Source organism: Sminthopsis crassicaudata, chromosome 3, assembly GCF_048593235.1.
Source record: "Sminthopsis crassicaudata isolate SCR6 chromosome 3, ASM4859323v1, whole genome shotgun sequence".
In the NCBI taxonomy this organism is placed as follows: domain Eukaryota; kingdom Metazoa; phylum Chordata; class Mammalia; order Dasyuromorphia; family Dasyuridae; genus Sminthopsis; species Sminthopsis crassicaudata.
Genome location: NC_133619.1, coordinates 653,107,044 through 653,134,016, shown reverse-complemented (window position 1 = coordinate 653,134,016; position 26,973 = coordinate 653,107,044). Strand labels below are relative to the sequence as shown.

Below are 26,973 nucleotides of genomic sequence, written 5' to 3'. Positions count from 1 at the left end.
AGTTTGACTGTAATAGTTGTGCGGATTCCGGCCAGAATCCCGGGACCTACGTCCTGCCTGTATCCAGCTTGTGACCTAGTCAGGAACTCCCCCGGAGTCTGTGGGAAATGGGAGCAGAAGGTGGAAGTTAAGGCGCCAGCACGAAAGGGCGAGGCGGCGTGCGCGCACGCGTACTTCCTCGCCTTCGGCGTGCGCGCATGCGTACTTCCTCGCCTTCCTCGAGTGCGTTTGTGCGCATGGCCTAAGTCTTCAGAACCGGAAGAGGTTCCTGAGGCAGTAAGTTGTTACGTGTATCCGTTGCGTCCCTCACCCTCTGCCCGGTCGGGTCCAGGAGGTCGGAGGTTATCTCTGGGGCGGAACAGTCCCTTAGGATATCACCTGCTGGTAGACTGGGAGGGGCAGGGCGGGGCGGGTGTGACTGGGACGTGGGGGAGGGGTGGGGAAAGGGCGGGGTCGGGGAGGGCGCAGGACAGGCCCCCAGAGGAGCGTGGGCCCCTTGGGCGGGTGGCTGAAGCAGGAGGGGCCGGCTCGGCTGGGGGGCGGGCTGCAGTCTCGCGGGGAGGGGGAGAGCAGATTGTGGGGTCAAAGGGAAAGGGCGTGGGAGGCGGGAGGGTCTCTGTGACCCCAAACCAGACATCTTTGTCTTCCTGTGGATACTATGTTATCTTTTTCCAAGCCATTGAAAGACGGATTATCTCCAAACCTAAATAGAGTGGAAAGAGAGGGGGAGGGGCGTGGAAACAGTCCTGGGAGATACTTAGTGTCGTTTTGTATTTTATTGTATAGTTTGTTTTTTTTGCAGATGAGGAGCCCGCAGTAATCGAAATTATTGTATTACTTTGGCAGGTGGAGGACCCTGTAGTTCGGAGGAGATAAAGCACCTCCTGAGCGTCAGCCTCGGTCTCCAGGCAGCGCCCCCTGCTGCCGCCTCCTCGCAGCGAGGGGATGAAGACAAAAGACTGGCGTTTGTCCTTCTGCTTGGCTTTGTAAACCGCCCTGGGAGAGGGTGTGTTGGCTCAGGGCTGGAAGTGACCGGCCGAGGGGACTGGGCCTTCACTGGCGTTTCTGCTTAGGGAGCTGCGGATTCCGGCGCGACGCCCGGGGCTGGCTGCTGTCTCCCCCCGGGCTGGCTTCCCTTGCGTTCCGGGCGCCACCCTTTACATCTAACGAACAGATACTTTGTTTATTTTACGGGAAAAAATATGGCATCCGTTTGGTCTTTAATGTCAGACATGACAGTAAATATAACATGCGGATCTGTTTTTAATGGCAATTTTAGAAAGAGGTTTCGGCTCACTGTATGAATTTGCAGCAGTTGGTTCAGGGCCCTGGTCCCCATCCGCAGCTTTTCACTGTGCTCGTCGAGTCTTCGTGCTCTGCAATGAGAGAATGGGGACTAAGGCTCCTTGGGTTTTTCAGGGCCCGCATTTGTTTGTGAATGTCCGTATTCCGTAGTTAGTGGACCCGATTCCAAGTTCTCCTGAAGCCTCTCTGATGCGCAGCTCCTGGGCCATTGGCACATCCCAAGAACTCGCCATGGTTTTTTCAAGGTCCATGCATCAGCTTTGTGATTGAGGCGAGGCTGCCGGTCCATTCGCCTGATCTTTTCTTGCCCACAGTCCCCGCCAGTAGTGTACAGGTGCCCGTTTGGGGTCTGAAAAGGTTACCTCCCTTGTGGGTATAGTTTTCAGTCTCTCAGTGAAGGTCTCAACCGGAGAGATGATGCCTCTGAAAGAAGTTATGATTGTGTATCCAGACCCCCCAATTCCCACTGCCCACGATCCCGATGGCATCCTGGGAATGACTGTCCCTTGGATTCAGGAGACCGTCCAAGGGGAGCAGGAGTCTGACCTGGAGGCTTCTCGGCAGCGCTTCAGGCTTTTTCGGTACCCAGAAGGGGCCGGGCCCCTTAAGGCCCTGAGCCAACTACAGGCACTTTGTCTTCAATGGCTGAGGCCAGACATTCACACAAAGGAGCAGATCCTGGAGCTGCTGGTGCTGGAACAATTCCTGGCCATCCTGCCGGGGGACGTCAGGACTTGGGTGAAATCACAAAGCCCAAAGACAAGCGAGGAGGTGGTGGCCTTGGTAGAGGATTTGGCCCAAATGGTAGAGGAAGGAGGTGAGAATTATAACACGACGGACTGAGTAGGGGAAAAAATAACATATTACCATATCCCCAGAAAGAGCTAGTGTAGGAGCACGCTGCCCAAGGGGAATATTTAAGGTAGTTCCTAATATTTTATGAATAGCAGCATTTAAGATTTCATGGTGGTTCCTGTAGGAAGGTAGACCCCAATTATTCCATCTCCATCAAAACATTTGGGAAGCTGCTCCACCAAGGTTTTGTGCCTTCCCATGCATACTTTCTTCATTTTAGCTGAGCTGGAGTTCCACGCATTGCCAAATGCTACATGAATATGTTTGTGCTACGTTCAATATTCTTCCTGCCATGATCCTTATAGAATACTGCAAATACTGGTGCTTACCATTTTGATTTGAATAGATCTTACCCAAGGTCCCACAGAAAGATTACAAGCCTGACCTAAAGTCTGTTTCCTGACTCCTATCTTGTGATTTAGTTTATGTTATACAGCCAGGGGTTCTCAAACTACGGCCCGAGGGCCGCTGAGGACGTTTATTGCCCCCTGAGTTATGGCAAATGGGCTGAAGGGTGGAGACAGAGTATGAGCTTTTGTTTTTACTATAGTCCGGCCCTCCAACAGTCTGAGGGCAGTGAACTGGCCCCCTAGTTAAAAAATTTGAGACCACTGTTATACCACATTTCTAGTAGTCAAATTAATGTTGCTCATTTAGCAATCTTCATAAACTTTTTCATTTTTTTTTCAATTAGGAAAGGCCCTCAAAAAGGTATAGCTTAATAAGAATGCCATTTGCAAAGAAGTTGATTTTTACATATTGGAGATTACTTGGAAGTTTTAGGAAAGAGCTATGTATGTATCCAGTTCGTGTCTCCTGATTCTTAAACTTCAGTTCTGTGCTTAATATAACCATTGGTCAAAAAGATTGATGTGGACAGTTAATTCAGCCATGTTCATCTTTGAGATTAGATCCTGGGACCTGGTAGGGCTATACTTGGACTCACTCTAATCTTTTTCTTCCTCTGATTAGATTGGGAGCCATACTCAGATGGGTTTTGTCTCAGTCAATAAACATGAAGTACCTCCTATGTGTGAGGGCATTGTCCTAGGTTCTGGAATTTAAAAAAAAAAAGCAAAAGACGGCTCTCAAGGACAATATGCAAACAATTGCACATAAAAGATGTATACAGGTTAATTTGAAAATGATCCAAGGAGAGAAAGTGCTAGAATTAAAGATGCTCAGGAAGGGCTTTCTATAGAAGGTAGAATTATAATTGGGACATGAAAGCTGGGGAAACCAGAAGGCAGAAAGGAGGAAGGAGAAGATTCTAGATATGGAAAGCAGCTAGTGAAATGCCTAATCAGGAGATAAACGGAGACCAGCAAGATCTCTGGATATTGAGGATTGGAGAAGGGGAATGAAGTACAAGAAAACAAAGGGGAGGGTAGATTATAAAGATCTTGAACTTGAAACTGGATTTCTTTCTTTCTTTCTTTTTTTTTTTTTGGTGTGATAAGTGATGATGTGACCTACCCAGGATCACACAGATAGTGTCAAGTGTCTGAATCTGGATTTGAACTCAGGTCTTCCTGACTCCAGGATCAGTGCTGTATCTACTGGACCACCTAATTACCCCTGAAAAAAAAATTTTATATTTGATCCTGATGGTGATGGGGAGCCATTGCATTATTGAGTGTGTATTCAGACCTGTGTTTCTAAAAGTTTGCTCTAAATGCTGAGTGGAGGATGAATTGTATTGAAGGGGATGAGGCTCTGTCAGAAGAGAGAAGGGGGTCTGTGCAAGAGATTTTAGGGAGGTAAATGAGGCAGTATGTGACGTGGGGTATGAGAGGAGTACAAAGATGGCTAGTAATCAATTTGGGGAGAGCAGTTGGGGTTGACTGATGAGGTCAGATTATACCTCGGGTGATTGGGAGAATGTGATGCCCTCAACACTAGCAGGAAAATTAGGAAAAAAGATTTGGGGCAAAAGATGATTTCAGCTTTCAACATGTGGAGTTCAATCTGTCCATGAGACATTCAGTGTGAGATACCCAGTTAGCAGTTAAAGAGATGCAAAACTGAAGGGCAGCAGAGAGTTTATGGCTGCACAAATAGACCTTAAGTCATCATAAAAAGGGTTGAATCCATGAAAAAAGCTATTGAGATTTCCCAAGTGAATAGAGCAGTGCTTCTTAAACTCTTTCCACTCATGACCCCTTTTGGCTTGAGAAATTTTTATGTGACCCCAGGCATATAGATATATAAAACAGGTCTATAAATCAGACATTTGCTGATAATAAATCATAATTTTGTGACCTCCATATTCAGTTACAAGACCCCACATTGTGTTGAGATCCACAGTTTAAGAAGCTGAAGTATATATAGAAAAAAAAAAAGATAGTTTCAGAGAGCTCTCAAAGAATGAAAGTTGAGTTGAGGACATTAGGTTTATCAATTGAGAGAAACTTTGGAGAGAGCAATTTTAGTTGAATGACAGAAGGCCCATTTTAGAGAGAAAAAAAGTAGAGCCATCTTTTTAAAATGGTCCCCCCAAAAGTTAAGCCCCCAAAAGAATCAGTAATAATGAGAAGTTAGCTAAGTAGGAAGGGATGGATCAAAAGAGGGTTTTTTTGAGGATGGGGAAGACATGGGCGTATTTGTGGGCAATAGGGAAAGAGAGGGCATTTGAGAGATGAAAGAGAAGTGAGAAAGTTGGGATGATGGAGGAGGCCATCTGCTGAAGGAGCCAGCCACAAAGGTTACATACTTCATGTGAGATCGGGCTTAAGTCTGAGCTTGGGTAATGGTGGATTGAGGGGGAAGAAGGAAGAGAGAGCTCTCTGCAAATGGTGTGAACTTTTTCAGTAAAATAAGAGGCAAAGTTCTCTGCTGAGAAGGTGGGGGGTAGAAGATTACAAAGGTTTTGAGGAGGATGAAAAGCTTTGAAAAAGCTACTGTACTATATGGTAAGTTAATTAGGAGACAAAAAAGAATTGTCTTGCAGCAGTGAAGCCCCAGCTGAGGTAGTGGATCGTAAATTTGTAGTAGACCCAGGAAGTGTGCTTTGGAATTCTTGTCCAACTTATTTCAGCTTTTTTGTAGGAGTAAAAGTAGTAAACGTTAGGAATAATACAAGATTGAATCTTTTTTTTTTTTTTTCTTTTTTTTCCTTGAGGCTGGGGTTAAGTGACTTCCCCAGGGTCACACAGCTAGGAAGTGTTAAATGTCTGAGACCAAATTTGAACTCAGGTCCTCCTGAATTCAAGGCTGGTGCTCTCTCCACTGCGCCACCTAGCTGCCCCCTACAAGATTGAATCTTGACAATACAGAGGTAGATGAGTTAATTGAGGAATCAAGATCAGAGTATTGCCCTTTGGACTCAGGTCTGAGAAAACAATGGGGGAGGAAAGGGAAAGGAAATCAGTATTTACATAACATGTGTATGAGAGCACACAGCACATATCACTGTGTGAGGAGTACAATGCAATAACTTATTTTATCCTCATAGTAAAGTAGGGACACATCCCCATTTTACAATTAAGGGAACTAACTCAGTTTAAGTGTCCACAGTCACACAAGTAGTGAACATCTTGAAACCTGATTTGACCTTGGGTCTTCCTGACTCCACTCCTAGAACACTACCCATTGTGCCTCCTAACTGAGAGATTGAAGGATAGGATTTCAAAAGATTTGCATGAACAATAAGGTTTGGAGTTGCGAGCGTGATCATAATAGATTATGCTCAAATAAGAGAATTTCAGACTCCGGTTATGTGGATTTGATTTGTATGATTTGTATGGCTGAAGCCATGACCATCTGTGGTTGAAGTGGGGGGAACAAGTACTTATATGTATGTGAAATAACAAGCAACTAGGAGCCAAGCATGTTTGAGGGGGAAGATGTATGTTGAAATCTAGTGTGTGAACAAGAGTTAGGGAGGGGAGAAGAGTGAACCAGGCAGGGATCCACAGTGAGGAAGGAAAGGGAGAAGCCTGATGGTTGGTGGGAAATTACTGCTAGAATTTTGGTTAGGTGGTAGATGGAGAGTGGGTAACCTTCTCAGGAGAAGAGGTTACCACTGATGGTGGTAGAGGGAGAACCTGGAAGTGGCAGTGGGAGACAAGGAATCTCAGAGAGTGACAGTGCAGCCCGTTGTGGAAAGGGAAGCCCAGGAGTCTGGGTTATCCCCAGGGAGGCAATGATTACCAGCAGAGGAAAGGAGTGAGAAAGATACCATTTAAGGTGAAAACAGATTTGTTGAATCTGGAGCAGCTATTTCAGAGATGGAGGGAAGGGTTTGGTAGCTTTAAAGCAGGATGTTATTAGGTTTGGTTTGAGGGGACTGGGAATAAGGGACCTGGCAGTTGGGGGCAGGGAATGAGGTTTGAATCATGATAATGAAGGAGTGGAGTTCATCATTGAGTAATAAATTTAACCCTTACAGAGTAAGTGTCAGGGTAGAGTCTTCTCGGAGCCTTTGGCAGTTCAGGGAAGGTGACAGACACCTGAATCTGAATAAATGTTTTTTTTCTCCCCAGGAAGGAAACATATAGAGGGAAAAAGAGGTATCTGATAGCTGTAAGATAATCGTCAACTTCTACATTTTCTTTCTTAGCTCTGCCTTCTGAGGATTCTACGCTCGTCCAAGAGGGCAATATCGAGGAGGGGCATAGCCCTATATTCTTGGCAAGCAGAGCCCAGGTGAGTTGGAATTTTTATGTCCTTTAAATGCTAGGTCAGTTCTTAGAGCTGATAGATCTTTCTTGTGGAAGTTATTGCCTCAGGGTAACCTCTGGTAGACACCTGAGCTCTAGTCGCCAGTCAACTCAAGTGACTAACCCCATCTTCCCAGAAGATATGTTCTATATGGAATGGTCTCTACTTGATGAATGCGTCTTCCTTTGTTATCTTTATTATTATTATCTAGCAGCTCCTTCACTGATCATACTTTTAGTGAAGGACCAAGTTGTGGCAGAGCAGGTTCAGCATGAAAAATTCATAACAGGTGTTATAGTCACAAGGGCCCTTGATTGTCATGAAAAGGCTCACAGGCAAAATCTCAATGATTTAGAAGTGGCTTGTGAGTGAAGAGGGTTATTTAAAGGTCAGAGGGAAGAGGGCAAGGGGAAGTAAAGGCAGGATCTAGAGAATTTGAGAGGATAATAGTCAAGATAAAACATGCATGTGCATTATGTCTACGACAGCAACTGCATGATGGGACAGGAGGAAATAGGGCTTAATATGGAATAATGAGTTGCTTTGGTGGGAAAGGTTGTTTGTGGGGCAAGTGTGTGTCTAGTGGATCTGCTTAAGGAAGAGGGGTACCTTATCTGATTTGGGGAGTTGAGTATGCCTTAGCCATGCTGACAAAACAGTCCCAGGAATCTGGTCTCCTTTTGTGCTTGATAAGGTTGACTAAGGGAACAGAATGGACTCGGGTAAAGTTCCCATCATTCCTGACAATGGTTACACCACATCGCTATGCTATTTGTAAAAGTAGCCTTGGAAGAATGCCTTTGTTTTCACTGAACTCCATATTATTGGATGAGACATCTGAAGTGGAGGCTAAACCAGTGCAGAGCTACTGATATGAAGTGTTTTTAAGAAGATATAAGGAAATAAATGAGTAAGAGGCAAACTGAGTCCCAAGCAATATCTGTTTAGCAGAGAGACAGGTCAACTTAGGTAGAATATGTAGGGAAGGGTTCTGAAACATGAAAGATGATTCGCTGCAGAGGATCATTTGGGTGGGGGAGAAGGCTCTGAGTGTAGAGGAACATTGGCAAAAACTATTGTCCGAGTATATTGCCTGACTGTGATGATGAGGAGGAATATCATTGTATTTAAAGAAGTCTTCCCATCATAAGAAATTTAGAATGTTTGACTTTTGTCTTTATTTCCTCAGAGGTGAGGCCCTTGGGAGACTATAGATCTCACTTAGGAGGTGCTATAATGTTCAGGGATTTAATGCAATCAGTACAACAGTATCCATGATATTTTGAACAACTGCATTTTTGAGTACACTTTGCTCCTATTTCTTCTCTGAAAAAGCAGTAGGTAGAACATAGACTGAGTCACTTGGCATTTGGGGGAAAGGGGTAAAGGGGGTCATGGCTTTTGTTGGTCAAAGAATCCATTACAAGGTGGTGTGTGTTTCTAGGTTTCTTCCTTGGAGAGCAGGGATTGTCTGATGCTAGAATTATAACCAAAACCTACTCAGTGTAGTAAAACCTGCTAGAACCCATAGGTCCTCTGCATAGCCCTTCAGAAACCAGAGAATCCATCTTGACACAGAAAAGCATCAGAATAGGAATTTGGAGCAGATGAAGGGTAGTAGAAGAAACACTCTACAAAGCTTTAGAGTGGATGGAAGAGAAGACTCGAAAGAAAACTGTCTAGGATTAGGTCAGTCTGATAGCTGAGGTAAATTGTAATGAAATAGGAAAGTGATATTGTTTATTTTTTATGGTTTGGGGATCTCAGCGTCACTCTGGTAGATAATGTTTGAAGGAGAGTTTAAATTATTTACAAATCAGAACTATGAACATCCCCTAAAATCTCATACGAAGTGAGATGCCCATGTGACTGGGAACCCTCTGACAGAACCCTCAAAATTGAACACTTCTTTGTGTATGTGCTGTAATTCCTCATTTTCCTCAAAGGGGCCAAGTGAGGGATGATGTCTGATGGGGAATCAGAAAGCTGTTTGGTGTTTCAGGAGGCACTGACATTCCAGGACGTAGCTGTGGACTTTACCTGGGAAGAATGGGGGCAGCTGGACCCTGCTCAGCGGGATCTGTACAGGGATGTGATGTTGGAGAATTATCAAAACCTGATCTCTCTGGGTAAGTATAGCTTCTCCCACAACTCACTGTTGTGCTGTCTTTGTACCTTTGTTTGCTGGGGGCTGTGAGGTACCCAGAGTGCTCAGCTGAATTTTGTTTTAAGGTAAGAGCAAAGAAAGTCCTTTATTCCTCTGGTGCCAAGAGGCTCTCTTTCCCATGACAAAAGTCTGTGGAAAACTAAACATTTAGAATGTCATTGTGCTATTTTCTGATCATCTTCCCCTTGTTCCAAGTATCTTCCTCAAAATTTCAGTGCCTTAAAGTAAAAAAATTCTCACTTAGTGAAAGATGCAGCATGAGAGTTAGCTTCAGATATTGGGGTTCAAATGTGAACTCTCTAACTGAATAAGTATATGACCTAAGCAAGTCATTTGGCTTCTGAGCCTTAGCTATTTCCTCTGCAAAGTGTGTGTCATATTTGCACTATCTCTGAGGAATTTCTCTGAGGCATAAATTGGGTATATTGAAAGTTCAAATGATAAAATGCTAAATATATGATTGTATTTAATAATATTATTAATGTTATCGTTATATCGGACCATGCATCCATATGGAGGTCGTTCAAACGCACTTCCACAGTTCAGGGTGGCTCTCTGAGCTACTTTGTGCCAACTCCTCAACAGGGAATTTGATGGCTTTTTGGTGCCATGGACCCCTTTGGCAGTTTGGGGAAGCCTATGAATCCCTTCTCAGAATAATGTTCGAAAATGGCCATCAGGTTGCATGTAAGGTGTCTTAGATCTTCATAGTTCATGTTCTTTGTCTGCGCTGGAAGGCCCTGTAGGCTCAGTGTCATTATGGTTCCTTTTCTTCCTGCATGAATAGGCCTTCCAGTTTCCAAACCAGACATAATCTCCCAATTAGAGCAAGGGGAAGCACCATGGGTTCTGAAGAGAGAAGTTGCCAAAGCTTCCTGTTCAGGTGAGTGAGTGAGAAGTGAGTGGGCAGAAGGCTGTGTAAGCAGCAGCTCAGCAGATCTGGCATGGATGAAGCCCCTTTGAAAGGATGAAGAAGGAGCCTTTCTCACAGCAGTCTGGGGAATTAGCCACAGCCCAAGAGAGCTGTCTCTTTGACCATTCTTGGGGATTACATTTTCCTTAGAAGACGTTTTCCTGCCTCACTCCTCTGAGCAATCAGCAAGTGTGGAAAGATTGGCAAATATATGGCTAGATATGCAGAGGAGAATTGTTTCGAAGGACAAAAATAGTTTACTGTCTTTGGGGATGTTTAAATGGGTTTGGGAAGTAAAGTCATGTCTGAAAATTAAATTGTTACCCACCAGATGGAGGGAGAGAAGGAAGGGAAGGCCAGGGGAAGGGCAGAGGAAAGAAGCCTGGCCTGACCACGTCAGACGATGCTTGCTTTTGAGTGATACGATCTGAAGTTGACCACCTTGGATTCAGTCATACTTCCAAAACATTTAAATGGCTAGTCGGGGAATTTGTCCTTAATCTTGCAGGTGTGAAGGAAAAGGAATTAGAGTATCCATCTCACCAGTTGAATTCATAAGACATAAAGTATCTGTAATAGGGAAAGCATTGTGCTAAGTGCTGAGTGCATCAGAATCAGAATCTCTGCTCTTTACATGAGGAGAGTAATAATAACCCTTGGCATAGACAGCTGGGTCATAGTAAAACACTGAGGAAGATGGGTTTTACGACGGGTAAGTTGAGGGGGATGCATTTCAGGCGTGGGAGAGCTTATGGCACAGATCAGGGACAGGACATGCTAAGGTCAAGGAATAACTTCTAGGCCACAAATCATTGAAATTTAGAATTAGGAAGGATCTTAGCAATGATCTAGGCAAAATATACCTTAAAAGGAATCCCTATTACAGCACAGTTGCCAACTAGGCATCTAGCTCTTTATTCAGCTTTCCAACAATAGAGATTCAAGGGCAGAGGACCAGATATCATTGGAATTATTAACTATAGGGCCAGAATTGTGAAAAAGGAAAAGAAAAAGCATGTTCCCAAGGAAAGGCTGCTAGAAGCCAAGTTGGACATCTTCCATCTGCTCAGAGACTGCTACTTTGTACTGCTGTGTCATCATCTGAGGTGAAAAGACAGTGCACAGATGCAGTCTGGCTCTGAACCTTTTATCTCCTACTGAGCACAGCTTGTCTTTTGAGGAAAGGCTACTAGAAGTCATCGGGTATCTTCCACAAGCAATCACTTCTTCCATCTTTCTTCAAATAAGGCTTCTTCAGCCACTTGCTACCAGCCTAATCTCCCAGCTGGGATTTGAAGAACCTCTATTTCAAGGAAGATCAAATCTCCCTTTAATTTCAGGCCTCCCATCTCCACTTGTGTCTCTCTTTTGAGGGTAGAGACAATGAACATTCTCGTATCTGATCATATTCTTCGTAGCTCAGTGACTCTGAACTCCTGTAGATCATCATCCAAACCCCATTCCTCATCCCCTAACATCCAGTTCTTTATTTCTATCCCCCCAAAGCTAAAGTTTTATCCTTACTTTATTTAGCCCTTCTCCTATGCCCTCTGGAATGACTGTTTCATAGGCAACAAACTTCCCTTCATCTTAAGTCTATTCCTTTCTGAGCCTTTTCATCTACTAGCTCTACTGAAATCTGGATGTCCCCTGATGGCAAAGTTTTCTTGGCTGCTCTTATTAGCTGTATTTTCCCTTACTCACTCTCCTCAGCTCCCTGGTTGAGGTAAGGGAGTTGGAATGCTTCTTGTTCCACGTTGCTACTTCCATGTTCATTTTCAGTCATCTAGTAATCTCTTTCTTTGAGGCTAAGCCTATTCATTTCTACTACTTAATCCAAATTCTGATAGCTATTGTCTTCAGACCTCCCAGGTCCAGGTCATTGCCCTTCCTTCTTTAATGAGTTCAATACCTGGCTTAAAGTTTTTCTCTTTTCATTCCCTTAACTCCTGCTCACATTAGGGAATGTCAAGCAGACATATTGATTCTTCCTTAGATACCCTTACCACTCAGTTCCTCAACCTACTTATCTTCAGGAGTCACTCGCCCACCTTATTTCAGCCACACACAAAGATGATTATATCCTTGCCTTGCAATCATCCATAATTTTACTACTTCCACCTTCAAGAATGTTAAGATCCCTTTATCTGACCATTGTCTATTAGTTTTTACCTCTCCATTACAATCGTACTGTTCGTTCACACTGTGATCTCTTGATCACTCAGTTCTGTTCCAGGCCATTTTCCCTACACTCTTCTTCTCCCTATCTTGACTCCTTGGTGGACAAGTTCAGTCCTACACTGTCTTCCACTCTTCCACTCAGTTCCTAGACCTCTTATCCTATTGCCCAGCCAGCCAGCAGCTTTGGATCACTCTAATCATTCAATCCTATACATATGCAACTGAATAAAGGTAGAGAAAATCACACAGCCATTCTGATTGGTTCCTACAAACTACAGATTTATGTTACATAACTTCAGGTGGGTCCTTTCTGTAGGTAGGGATTCCTATTCTACCCCCTTTATCAATTCTATATCCTATTCTCCATGGTATCTCTTTCAAACCTTATCATTTCCTCCTCAAACCTCCCATGGCTCCTCCTTCCCCCACTCTCTCAGCTAAGATCCCTGCCACATATTGAAACCATTCACTGTGAGCTTCTCCTCTTCCCTCTTCCTCTTCTGTCATTCAGTTACCTTCTACCACCATCTCTTCCTTCATCCCTGTCTCACATGATAACTTGGCCTTTCTCCTTACCAAAATTAACTCCATCTATTTGTTCAAGGGATCTCATCCTCTTCTAACAGATTGCCTCTTCTGTCACCCCTAATTTTTCATTTCTATTCAGTTTCTTTCTAAGGAGTCATTTCCTACTACTGACTACACATATTCCCATGTGTGTCTCATCCTGGGAAAAACCCTTATTGGTCTTTCCATACCCACTAACTGTTATCCTGTGTCTCTCTGCCCTTGGTGCTTATACCCCTTAAGAACACTGTTTAATACCAGGTGCTTCCACTTTTTCTCCCATCACTTTCTTTTAATCCCTTACAATCTAACTTTCACCTTATCATTTCATTGAAACCTGGCTTCAAAGTTACTTCTACAATCTTGTAGTTGCCAAATCTAATGGTCCTTCTTCAGTCTTTATCCTCCTTGACCTTTCAGCAGCCTTTGATACTTTCTTCAATTTCTGGTTCACAGTGATCACCTAACTAACCACTCATGTGCTGGATCCTTCTCTAGATCACTCTTAACACACACATATACACATATGTGTTTGTGCATAATGTATGTCTATATAAATACTCATCTATTATTTTACATTTATTTTTTATTTTTAATGTAGGAATCATGAGTATCCCATAGGGTTCTGTCCTGGGCCTTATTCTCTTCTCCTTCTGTACTACTTTCCTTGGTGATTTCATCAACTTCCATAGATAAAACTGCTATCTCTATGCTAATGATTTTCAAATCTACCTTTTCTGTCTCTTTCTCTATGCTGATCTCTAATCTTGCATCTCTGATGGCATTTCACACATCTAGAACTATAGGTCCATCTTCAGATGATTATGTCTAAAATAAAATTCATTATTTTCCCCCTTAAACTCTCCCTTTGCCTCTTACCTTCCCTATTACTATAGGTCATTACTGTCTTCTCAGTTCCTCCCACTCACAGCCTAGGAGTTATCTTGGAATTCTCATTGCCCTACATCCAAGCTGCTACTAGGACCTGCCAGTTTCATCTTTCTATTGTCTCTAGAATATGTCCCTTTTTCCTTTTACAATGCCATAACTCGAGTACAGACCTTGATTATTTTGCCTGATTCAGTCAGATCTCTCCCTCTTCCACTCTTAATTCATCTTCCATTTAGCCAGTAAATTTATCTTCCTTAACACAGGTACAATCTTGTCACACACACATTTTCTCTCTCTCATTCTGTGTGTGTGTGTGTCTGTCTGTCTCTGTCTCTCTTTCTCCTTTTTTCTTTCTCATACCCTTCATTACTTAGTAAAATGCACTGGTTCCCTATCAATGCTAGGATCAAATACAAATTGCTCTTGCATTTCACAGCCCTTAATATGGGTCCTTCTCCTTGCTCCCACCCCCCACTAGCTTTTCTAGTGTTCTTGTATCTTACTTCGCATCACATATTCTGATCAGTGACATTAGCCTTCTTGCTGTTCCATGAACACGATGCTATATCTCTTGGTTCTGGGGGTTTTCCAGATCTGGCTGTCCCTATCCCTGAAATGTTTTTTTCCCCAAAATCCAAAAGCTTTTTCCAATCCCTTTTAATTATTTGCCTTCCCTTTTAAAATAATTATTTCTTATTTATCCTGCATATAGTTTGTACATATTTGTTTATTTGTTGTCTCCCTCGATTAGATTGTGAAATCCTTGTTTCTTTTTGTTTCCTTAGCACTAAGCACAGTGCTTGGCACACAGTAACTGCTTATTAAACATTTATTGTGTGATGAAGAAACTGCAAAGATAAATGAAGCAGAATTCCTGCTCTTAAGAAATAGATAATCTAATAAGGAGTATTAAAAATACCTAAAAATCATAATGCAAAATTGACATGAATAAAAGAGAAGTACAAATAATGTATTATTTGACAATTGAGCACTATTTCTCTTATAATCATTTAGTTAACTTCATAAGTTTGACTCTTTATAATTCATCTTTTTAGCAGGAGTTAGCCATCAGTATTTATACTTTTATGTTTCATATATCCCAGGGTACTTAAAATAGGCATACGCTCAAGCTTGGGAATCTACAGTAGAGAAAAATAGCCTAGAGTTGTAAAAACAGACAGAGCCCTTACAGGAAAGGTGACACATGGGATAAAGTGTACTACTACTCATCTGTTTTCTCAATGCAGTGAGATCTTTCTTTTTATGCTATTATCTAGAAAATCCTTTTTTTTTCCCTTTCAGATTGGAGAACTAGACATATATCCAAGGAATCAAATTCAAAGCAAAGTATCTCTGATGAAAAGTCATCCCAGGAAAGACTAACAATGGATAATCCTGAGGAGTTGGTCAAGGATTGGGAGTGTGATGGCAGATTTGAGATGAAACAGCAGGGAAACTTAGAGAGAGATTCAAGGAAAGCACTAATCATACACCAGAAAACCTCTAATAAAGTGAAAGAAATTACATTTCGGAGAAATTACAGTCCGGGGTCAATCCTTGTGAGACAAAAAGCTGTGCCTGTAGAAAAGAATTTGTATCAACATGATACACGTGAAAAGACCCTGAAAAAGTTGTCTGACCTAATTAAACGTAATAGAATTTCCTCAGGGAAGGAAGCTTATAAATATAGCAAATGCAGTAAAGCTTTTAGTTACCAATCAGATATTATTCAGTATCCTGAAGTACCTGTTGAAGAGAAATCCTACACATGTAATGAATATGAAGAAGACTTAAGTCAAAGGGAATACCTGACTCAACAACAGAGAAGTCATATTGGAGAGAAGACCTATAATTATGTTGAATGTAGGAACATCTTCAGCCAAATGGCATACCTTACTAACCAGGAGACAATTGATACTACAGAGAAATCCTATAAATACAGTGACACTGGGAAAACCTCTGATGGCTTGTCTCTTACTAAACCTCAGAGGATTCATACAGGAGAAAAATCCTATAAATGTGATGGGTGTGTGAAAGTTTTCAGTAACCAGTCATCTCTTATTCACCATCAGAGAATTCACACTAGGAAAAAATCCTATAAATATGATAAATGTGGGCCAGCCTTTAGTCAAAATTCATCCCTTTCTGAACATGAAAGAAATGCAGGAGAGAAAAGTTACACTTATAATGATCATGCGAAATCCTTCAGCCAGAGAGGACGTCTTAGTAAACAGAGAATTAATACCGGAAAAAGCACATATAGATGTAATGTATGTGGAAAAGCCTTTAGCACCAGTTCATCTTTTATCCAGCATCAGGCCTCCCATGTTGGATCTAATACTAAATGTAATACAGTTGGAAATGCTTTTGGACCAACCGCTAGCCTTATTAAGCGTCAGAAACGTGTTAAAGGAGAGAAGCCTTATCATTGTGATGAATGTGGGAAAACATTTAGCCAAGGTAGGTGCCTTATTCAACATCAAAGAATTCATACAGGAGAAAAACCTTATATATGTAATATATGTGAGAAGGCCTTTACCCAACGGGGAAATCTTATTAAACATAAAAGAATTCATACAGGAGAGAAACCCTATAAATGTAATGAATGTGGACAAGCCTTCAGCCAGAGTTCATCCCTGACTGAACATCAAAGAATTCATACTGGTGAGAAACCCTATCATTGTAATGTGTGTGGAAGAGCTTTTGGTCAAGGAAGGAGTCTTACTCAACATCAGCGAATTCATACTGGAGAGAAACCCTATAAATGTACTAAGTGTGGTAGAGCTTTTAGTCAGGGTAGAAATCTTACCAGACATTGGAGAATCCATACTGGAGAGAAACCCTTTAAGTGTAACGAATGTGGGAAAGCCTTTAATCAGAGGGAGCATCTTACTAAGCATCATAGATTTCATACTGGATAAAAGTAGTAGAAAAGTCTAAACCCAAGTATAAACTTTATAAAATGCCCACAAATGAATACTAGAAAATCAGTACTTACAAATGTATTTTCTATAGGAATACCTTCAGCCAGAATTCATAACTTACTGAATATCAAATAATTCATCTAGGAAAATTAATTTAGTTTTTAAGTTTAATGAATGTGAAAAAAATTTAGTCAGTTTTAGAAACTTTTATACTTATTGAACATCAAATAATTGAAAAATGGAATTTAGCTTTTAAATTTAATAAGTATAGCCCTCCCAAAAAATCCCCAAACCTTTAGTCAAACTAGAAAGTTAACATCAGAAAAGATATGCTAAAGAGAAACTATATATAGTGAATATGGAAAGATATCAGTATCAGATCATCCTTTACTATAAATTGACATTCATAAGAGTGAAAAGCATAAGTGAAATTACTATAAAGCCAGTTGTGTTTTAAGTCCTCATAATAGACTTCAAATTAGAGTAATTTTGTATGTACCCACAGTTCTTGCTTTATATAAATAGACCATTCCACAGACCTCTATGTAAAGTGATTTTTTTATTATTTAATATTTTTTCCAGTTACATATAAAACAATTTGTAATATTTCTTTTTAAAACTTGGATTCTAGTTCTTTTTATTTCTTAGTTCCCACCCCTCTCCTCCTGACAAGGCTCATGTGAACTTATGCTGAATATTTCCATAAAAGTAATGGGAAATAAAACATAGATTTCCTCCCTGTCCCTTGGGGGAAAACCCCTCAAAAACTAAAGTTTTAAAAATATGCTTCAATCCATATTCAGACAAATCCTTTCTTTGGGTATGGAGAGCATTTTCATTATATTTCATTATTCCTTCAGAATAGTGTTGGATCATTGTATTACTGAGAATAGCAAAATTATTCACACCTAATCATTGAACAACATTGTTATAGTTATTGGATAGGAAAAGGATGTCTGTACTCTGCATCTGACTGTTATCCATAACTATTTAGAGAGAGAATTGCAGTTCTCTAACCAAAAGTTCCTTCTTTCACTTTATTGGACAGTAGTTCTCTTTTTTACCCATAAATCTGAATGCAGATTTCTTTTAGAATTCTTTATGTAAAGCCAAATCTGTTAAATGTGAATTTATGTAAAGCAAGGACAGTCTTTTGATACACTTATGAAAGATTTGTCTTTCAGTGTTTAATGAATTAAACTTGTCATTTGAGATGTCTACCTATCTCATGTACGATAGCTTTTTACAGGCCTGAGATATACTAATGAAAAATGTGAATTAACCTAGTTCTCCTGAACCCAGTCCTGTGAAGCATTCTCAGGTTTTGTGTATTTAATCACAGAACTAGTTGGAGTAACAGGTGAGCTAGAGAAATAGGAAGTAGGAGTTTAACTGACAGTGGCCATAAGCTTTAGGAAATAGAAGGGATAAATCTCACTTCCTTGGAAGCTGGGTGAGAAATTTGGAACTTACAGTCTAACGTGGTGGTGTGACACATCTAACTATGTTGCAAAGTACTGTGTACAGGTAGAAGAGCTACCCACCTGTTCTGGCCCTCATAGTCTATGACCAGTTCAACCCTAGACTATAAACTACCCTAAGTCTCTCATTATCTTGTCCTATTTCAGCTTTGCCCTGCCAAATCCCAGCTATGAATTATTCTTCCTATCTGCTTCTTTGGGTCTTTTCAACCACCCCAATGTGCTTTGCTACAAATTTCTTGTGTCATTTCAATTAGCCCAATGCTGATACATGCCTGTGTCAGTGCCGCTATTCTTCCCTGACTGGCAATCATACTTCCTGTAATGTTGCAACCCTTTTTTTTGCTCATGCTTCCTTCTCTCCCACTTTTCATCCCGTACTTCTATTTAACTGAAAAGAAATGGCTGGCTGTTTTGACCTTCCTCTTTTTCTCCATACCATACTGCCAAATTCTTTCTCATCCTCCCTGATTTTCTTCATCTATACATCAATATCTGAAAAAGAGGTGGCCCTTCTTTCCAGGACTTATGCCCTCCTAGTTTCTTTGAAATCTTTCTTTTTCATTCACTCACCTTTAATTCTCCTTATCTGCTGGTTCCTTTCCTACATATATACTCAAGTCTTTTGTCACTCAAGGTTCTAATTCAGGTTAGAAATGCTAGAAAATTGTTCCATTATCTCCTCAAGCTTTCGTTCTATAGTGTTCCTCTCTTGTATGGCCAAATTTCTAGAAATGATCATTTATGCTAGTTGGCTTCAGTGGTCATTCCTTAATTCCTTGCTCGTTTATTGATATCTGAACTGAAGCTGCTTTCTCCAAATTTATCAAGGAAATCTTGCTTGCTAAATCCAGTGCCTTTTTTTAGGCCTCATTCTATCTTATCTCTGTAGATTTTATAGTCATTTTTTCCTCTCAGACTCTCTTAAAATCATTCTTCCTTGATTGTCCTCCTTATCTATCTCCACAACTCTTTTTATTTTCTTTGCTAGATCATTATCCTTTTCCCTCTTGGTGTAGAGCTCTTTCTCTTTTTTATACTGCCTTGCTGGTTAAGGCCATTTCTTCTTGTGGATTTAATGATCTTTACGTAGATGACTACCGAATCTACATATTCAGCCCTATTCTAACTCTTGAACTTTAGTCCCATATGTCCACCAGGATGTTCAGTAGTTAACTCAAACTTAGTTTGTGAACAACTCTTATTTCCCCCTAAACTATCTTTCCTCTAGGTGGATGATGTTCAATAAATAGTATTTTTTCCTTTGCCAGGGAGTACTTTTTATGCATCCAGGTCTTTTTCTTAAAAGACAAAGCTAAGTTTAGTTGGCATCTGAAAAGGAAGCCTGGGAAAGCTGAGACCATTTTGCTTGACTCCGTTCTGCCCTAAAGAAAGAATAGACTTTATGTTTCATTTTTGCATTGTCTTCATTGACTATAAGAAAAAGGCAATCTTTTTTGTTTTTACTTATAAATTGTTCTTTTATTCTTTGCTGCAAACCTTTTTTACTTTATTCTTTTTCCTCCTTTGTATTCCCCCCACCTCCCCCAAGCAAGCTATAAGTTTTTTTTTAATTTTTAAAAATTAATTTTATAATTATAACTTTTTTTTGACAGTACATATGCATGGGTAATGTTTTACAATATTATCCCTTGCACTCACTTCTGTTCCAAATTTTCCCCTCCTTCCCTCCACCCCGTCCCCTAGATGGCAAGCAATCTTATTATACATGTTAAATATGTTATAGTATATCTTAGATACAATATATGTGTGCAGAACCGAATAGTTCTCTTGTTGCACAGGGAGAATTGGATTCAGAAGGTAAAAATAACCTGGGAAGAAAAACAAAACTGCAAACAGTTTACACTCATTTCCCAGTGTTCCTTCTCTGGGTGTAGCTGATTCTGTCCATCATTGATCAATTGGAACCTATTAGCTCTTCTCTATGTTGAAGATAACCACTTCCATCAGAATACATTCTCATACAGCATTGTTGTTGAAGTGTATAGTGATCTTCTGGTTTTATTCATTTCTCTCAGCATCGGTTCATGCAAATCTCTCCAGGCCTTTCTGAATTCATCCTGCTGGTCATTTCTTACAGAACAATAATATTCCATAACCTTCATATACCATAATTTACCCAACCATTCTCCAACTGATGGACATCCATTCATTTTCCAGTTTCTAGCCAGTACGAAAAGAGCTGCTACAAACATTTTGGCACATACAGGTCCCTTTCCCCTCTTTAGTGTTTCCTTTGGGGTATAAGCCCAGTAGTAGCACTGCTGGGTCAAAGGGTATGCACAGTTTGTTAACTTTTTGGGCATAATTCCAGATCAAGCAGGCTATAGTTAAAAAAGAATACATTTATGTATACATATGTAGATATATACATACACATGCACACACATACACCCTGCCACTTCTATCTCCACATACACATATATTTCCTCTGCCTGCTGACTCTTTGTTTTAATTATGCTTCTTAACTTGCTTTGCCTTAATCTCCCACGGATCCCTCCCTTGTATTCTCACCTTTTGCCTCTCCATCTGCCCATCCCTCCCACCTTATTTCTTTATAGATTTTGGAGGGTGTTATACCATTCATAGTATATATCTAGTGGGCAATCTTTTCTTAAAAGATTTTAAAATCAGTTGTTTCTAAAGCCTAAGAGGTAGCAGTCTAATGTGAGGAAAACTGTGAACTAACCTTGGGACCTTACTTATAAATCCTGGCCCTGGCTCTATGACTTTGAGCAAGTTATATCCCCTCCCGTGGCCTCCTGAAAAACCAGATTATTGGAATAGAGGAAATGAAAGAGATATATTAAACTTGCATGGAAAGTAAATTCCAAATGAGTCTAGAATCAAGAAGGAGGGAGCTATAGCTCCATATCCATGAACCCCAGGACTTCTTGGATCCTTTTTTTTTTTTTGGAAGGAAGTACAGAGGGATTATCCACATTCTCCCAAAAGTTTTCCCCAGATGATCCACTCAATGTGCCTGCAGTCTTTCTTGCTTTTTTCTAGACATTGTGAGGCTTTTAATAAAGTACTGTGGCTGTTCCTTTGTCATCCTTCAATCTTTCTATAAATTAGCCCATCTTCTCCTTTTCCTGTAATGCTGGTCCTTGAGGACATCCTCTTTGGCGGTTTCCTTGGTTAAATGCTGTGGCCTGCTACTGTTGATCCTGCACTCTCTGTTGACCTCTGTGTGAAACTTGTATTTAGTCCTTCAAAGACAATGATGTTCCATTAATTGTAAAATAATAAAGCTAAAGTCCATCATGGAAAATTACCTTCAAATGCTTATTTTCTAATAATGCCTTCATCTAGAATGAGTCAAAGATTTTCTATTGAGACAAGAGCAGGCATAGTCATCAATGATTAATGATGTTTTAATCATCTTTGTATTAACAAAGTTTGAGATTTTTTCCTATGCTTTTGGAATATTCTCCTGATTTCAGCAGCATGATACATCAGTCCTTCAATGCCTTCACAGTTGTATTGCCTCCAGCATACACCCCCTTTAAATAAATTAGCTCAAATCTTATTGCTTTTTCATATTTATTCTCTTTATTGCAATTTCTACCTCCTCTATAAGCACCTTAGGCACTGTGATGTCAGGCTCTGAGTGTGGTGACCTGCTGTTCATGATGGTGAAAACACTTTATTGAAATGATATTTTTGCAGATCTTTTCCATTTTTCTTAATTGCACTTGGGATGTCTGTTTAGTTGGATTTCCTACCAATCTTTCTTTAAACTGGTTTTACCCTCCATTTTTTCTCTGCTTTATAAGCCCAATACCACTCATAATTGTCATTCTTTGTAAGATTTTACAGACAAATTTATGTTCTCAATGTTTCTCACTCAGTCTTTAGCAGCCATCTCTCCATTTGGCACCTCGTCCAAAGAAATATAAATAACTACCAAAACCAATCGGATTCTTATATAGGTCCTGGGTCAACCCCGTTTGGTCATTTGAGTCCTGATAGACTCAGATTGAATATAATTAGCTGGTTCTCGAAGAGGACCAAAAATGACGTCACTCTTTTACAGTTGAGTTACAGTGTGTCTGCCTGTGGCTGATCAGACCAGTGTGAGCTCAGAATGCTCTGCCACATAGTCCACATAACTCATAGCTCAATGAGCACAGGACCTTCTCTGATGAGGGCGCTCTGTGCTGGGCCATCCTGTATCTGTCTCCCGTATCATATAATCAATTCTAAATGGATGTCCACATTGATAATGAGGTTGACCCACATATCGATATGTTCAAGTGTTTGGGAGGTTCCAAACGAAGTACAGGAGAGGAGAAGTATTAGCTTGACTACCAAACTGAAGGTCTCCAGGGCCCTTGTGCTGACTTCATGTACACCTGTGAAATCTAGACAGTTCACCAGTTCCCTGCCAGGAAACTCAATCGCTTCCATTTGGATTGTCTTAGGAAGATCTGAAGATCTTGTGTAGGATAAAATATCAGACATGGAGATCCTTTCTCAAGCTAAAACTTCTCAGCATTCTACTACAGAGAGCTAAGTCCATTAGGCTGGCTACATTGTATGTACGGTTACCAAAAAGATTATTTTATGGAGAACTTACACAGGACAAGTACTTACAAGGAGGTCAGAAAAAAAACGATACTAGGCACTTTCAAAGTATCTCTGAAGAACTTTAGAACTGAGGTAAATAGCAATTATTTCTGAGGGCCTTTCCCTCTCAGATTCTTTTATTTATTTATTTACTTTCCTTTGGACCAGGTGAAAAAGGAGAGAATCTTTGCCTCAATGGTTACCTAACCTTAATCACTGAATGGGTACAGCCACAGTCAAATTAAGATTTGTTGAAGACCTTAGCTTTAAAAGGCTAAAATTCTACCATTTAACACACAGCCATCTTCAGTCACCTTGATCTGTCTCTGACCACTGGACCCAGATGGCTCTAGAGAGAAAAGTGAGGCAGGTGACCTTGCACAGCCCTCCCTCAATTAAATGCAACTTGTTTGTCATGGCATCCCCTCCCTGATGTCACTCACGGGCCTCTTCAAGAATGAAGGACAAACAACAACTCCATTTGGCAAGCAATTTAGTTGTTTGCTGACTACAGCATTTCGGGGCTCTTCTGGTTGTCCCATTACAATTAATTTATATTGGTTCAACTTCTGAATGAAATTCTAATTGGTCATTCTAATAATGTCATTTCTATTGTCTTTTTCTCATTTCTATATTTCTATATTTCTATATTTTCTATATTTTCTTTTTTTTTTAATGCTTCAGTCTTCATTCAGACAACATCAGTAATTTCTCTGGGTCTGGATACCATTTTTTCATTATAATCCTTGAGAGTTTTCTTAGATTGTTGTATTGCTGAGAATAGTTATGTCTTTCACAGTTGATCGTCTTACAGTGTTGCTGTTACTCCATACGCAGTGCATTTCGCTTTGTATCAGCTCATGGAAGACATCCAAGTTTTTCTGAGAGCATCCTTCTCATCATTAATTATAGCACAATAATATTCCATTATAATCACATGCCACAGTTTATTCAGCCATTCCCCAATTGATGAGTATCTCTTTAATTTACAATTCTTTGTCCCCACAAGAACTTCTGTAAATAATTTTTGTACATGTAAATCCTTTTCCTTTTTGCTTTTTATCTTTTGGGCAAGCCACATAACCTCTCTGTCTCAGTTTCCTCATCTATAAAATGGGGATTAGTACTTACCTCCCAGGGTGATTGTGAGGTTCACATGACATATTAATTGTAAAGTGCTTAGCACAGTGCTTGGCACATAGTAGGCGCTATATAAATGTTAACTATTATTATCCTTACTCATTATTTTTCTCACTATTTTTCATTTCACTTTTTTATAATTCTAACCTTAGCCCTGAAAAATCAATGGACTTCTATACACAGCTGACTCACGAATAATTTCCATGTTAATAATAAATCTTTTCCTGTCTTTGAAGATATAATTTTTTTCATTCTTTATGGCATTTGCCATGCCTAGTTCTTCCAGTCATTATTTTTTATCTTCATGATGTAGAGATGAAAGGTTTCCATATAATCTACAAATCTTTGACATCTCTTATCCTTTCTTCTAGAACTACTTTTCTATATATTTATCCCCATTTTCACGATTTCTCACCTTTTCATTGAAGTCACCAAATATCAGAGAGTATAATCAAGTTTGATTTGGATGGTCTTATCAAATTCTTTGTAGAATTGCTCTATCCTTTTGTCCTTAGCTTATAGACTTTGGTGTATGTAAACTATAGTTATTTCATGATGGTCTTTTTTTCCCCCCAATATCTTATCATAACAATATAAAGTGGCCAACTCAATTGAAATAATGTGGGGTTTTAAAATTGCTTCTATATACAACAAACCCACTCTGCTATCACTTTTATTCATCTCTCCAAGGAATACCTATGAGCCTTCCTTCCATTCAGCTCTAGTTTCCTTTTTCTGGTTCCAATTATAGTAAACAATTTCAAAGCTGAATGATTTAGCTCTTCCAACAATATGCTCACTAGTTGGTCTTTGGCCAAGAATCTAGCAAGTTCTACTTTTCTTCCTTGTTATGACATAAATAAGGGCCAGCAAAATGGCAGGTTCTACCAAAGGTTTGAAGATGTCTCTGCCTCAGACCAAGCCCCTAGGTGGCTGATTATAGATGATGGGTTTCCTTTCTGCACTGAAAGTGGCACAGTGTCAGTAGACAGAATACTGCTAGCATTCATTCAGGATTAAAAAAAAATCAAATAAACCAGTACTGGAATGGAAGTTTTCCTTAATCTTAATTTAAAATCTACTTGAAACATGAAATTTTATATGCAATAGAGTAAAAGAATCATTCCTACTGATAACAAGTACAGAACAGGTTCTCTTTCACTGACACAATTTTAGAAGTATTACCTATAGGAATAATGTGTAGGAAAATTTTTGTTAAAGTACTTAATAAAGAAGCCAGACAAAACTCTCTTTGCAGATGGCATCACTGATATTAACCAGATAGCAAAACTATAGTTGAGAAAGAATATTACGTAAGCTAGACAGTTCTTCATGTCCAAAAGCATGTATTTGGGCCAATGGCTTTCCATAGCATGGACTCTTCCTTGATTTGTACTCTAATAAAGCACTGAGCCCTTCCCTAGGGAGGTAGTCATTAATATAGATTATATTATATATTAGCACAGTCTATCTTTTGATTGCTCCCTCTGAACTCACCTTTTGACTGTGCATATCATATATAAAGTTGTGGTGCAGTAATAGGGTATACTTTAATCCCTTTGGATGTCTTTCACACTCCACCCCATACTTCTTAATGAAAAAAGTTCTGTAGGGTTTGGGATAACAAGTTAAAATTTATGGTTTAGGAATGTGGTATCAAACTCAAATAGAAATGGGTCCCTGTTGACCGTATATTGACTTAGAGAACTATAAATTGACATTACCTATATTGTGTTTTTATTTATTTTGTTAAACATTTCCCAATTACATTTTAATTTAATTTAATTTGGAGTGGCTACATTGGGGAATTAAGAACATCTGTTCTCATATAAAGAGTGCTGAACTTGGAGTCAGTAAACCTAGATTTGAATCTGGGTGCTGATACCAGCTATGTGACAACTAGCAAGCCAAGTCACTTTGCCTCAGATAAGATAACCCTAGCTTCCTCTTGCATAAAATGAGGATATAAATATTTGCACTAGCTATTTACTTAACAGGATTGTTGTGAGGAAAAACACTTTGTAAACCCTAAATAAAGCACTTTAAAAATGTAATTTTGTTTGTAGTTTTTTCAGGGGGAGGGGAAAGCTCTAAGAAAACTCTCTCTCTCTCTCTCTCTCTCTCTCTCTCTCTCTCTCTCTCTCTCTCTCTCTCTCTCTCTCTCTCTCTCTCTCTCTCTCTCTTCTCTCTCTCTCTTTCTCTCTCTCTTCCCCTCTCTCCCTCCCTCTCCTTTCTTTCTCTTCTCTCTCTCTCTCTCTCTTTCTCTCTCTCTCTTTCTCTCTCTCTTCCCCTCTCTCCCTCCCTCTCCTTTCTTTCTCTTCTCTCTCTCTCTCTCTCTCTTTCCCCTTTTATATATATATATATATATATATATATATATATATATATATATACTTTTTTTTTCCATTTTCATTAAAAAATCTGTTTAGGGGAGAGCTCAATTCTAGATTGAACCATATATAATATGGTTAGCATTCTGAATAACAAACCAATCTCCTAAGGAGATTCTTCAGAACTTAATTATTTCATAGCTTCACTGCCATAATTGAGGTTAAGAATCTGCCAACTCATATCCAAACTCTAGTATTACTGTGTATTGAATTATTAACTTACTTTTGGGATTTTTATATTTAATGTAGTGAGGCAGCATGGTGGTCACTTCCCCTCAACATCCACAACATTTCTATCTGAAATGGAATGAAATGGGAAAGCATTAAATGTGTACCTAAGTGTTATCCTAAATCCTGAACAATACCAATAGGCAATCAAGACAGTCCTTCCTTTCAAGGAAATAATAATTGGGAAAGAAAACATAAAGATGAGTGCATGATGTTATTTATTCATGGCAGATGGAAAAGCCAAATAATACCAATGTACTGGAAGGGGGAAAGAATCCTGCCCTGGAGTCCTCCATAAAATGGAGGCTTCACATGCAACTTGGGAACTCAACAATGGAAGAATGAGGTGAATCTTAAAAAGAGATATTCCTTTGGGAATGAGGAAATAATTTCTTTAAAAATTTTTTTTCTCAATTACATTAACTATTTTAACATTCATTTTTAAAATGAGTCCCAAATTCTCTCCCGCTCTTCTTTCCTTTAGAAAGTAAGCAATTTGATATAGATTACACATGTGTAGTCATGCAAAACATTTCCATATTAGCTATGTTACAAAAAAAAGACTCAAAACTCCCAAGAATAATAAGAGTAAAAAGAAAGTATGCATTCTTTTTCTGGGGGTTGATAGCATTTATTTTAAATCCTTCAGAATTGTCTTGGATCCTTGCAGTCCTGA

The 26,973-nt window shown here is 39.8% G+C and overlaps 1 protein-coding gene across 2 annotated transcripts; it reads left to right on the top strand.

The window, feature by feature from the left end:
- On the top strand, positions 1–25,730 carry LOC141564683 (uncharacterized). 2 transcript variants are annotated; one of them, XM_074307449.1, is made up of 6 exons: positions 1–276; positions 847–2,122; positions 6,722–6,807; positions 8,825–8,951; positions 9,777–9,872; positions 14,844–25,730. In XM_074307449.1, the coding sequence occupies exons 2-6, from the start codon at positions 1,720–1,722 to the stop codon at positions 16,460–16,462; spliced, it is 2,331 nt and encodes a 776-aa protein (XP_074163550.1). In that variant the 5' UTR covers positions 1–276; positions 847–1,719; the 3' UTR covers positions 16,463–25,730. The 2 variants fall into 2 exon arrangements, with proteins under 2 accessions (XP_074163550.1, XP_074163549.1); XM_074307448.1 differs by having other exon boundaries at positions 261–384.
- Positions 25,731–26,973: the final 1,243 nt, after the last annotated feature.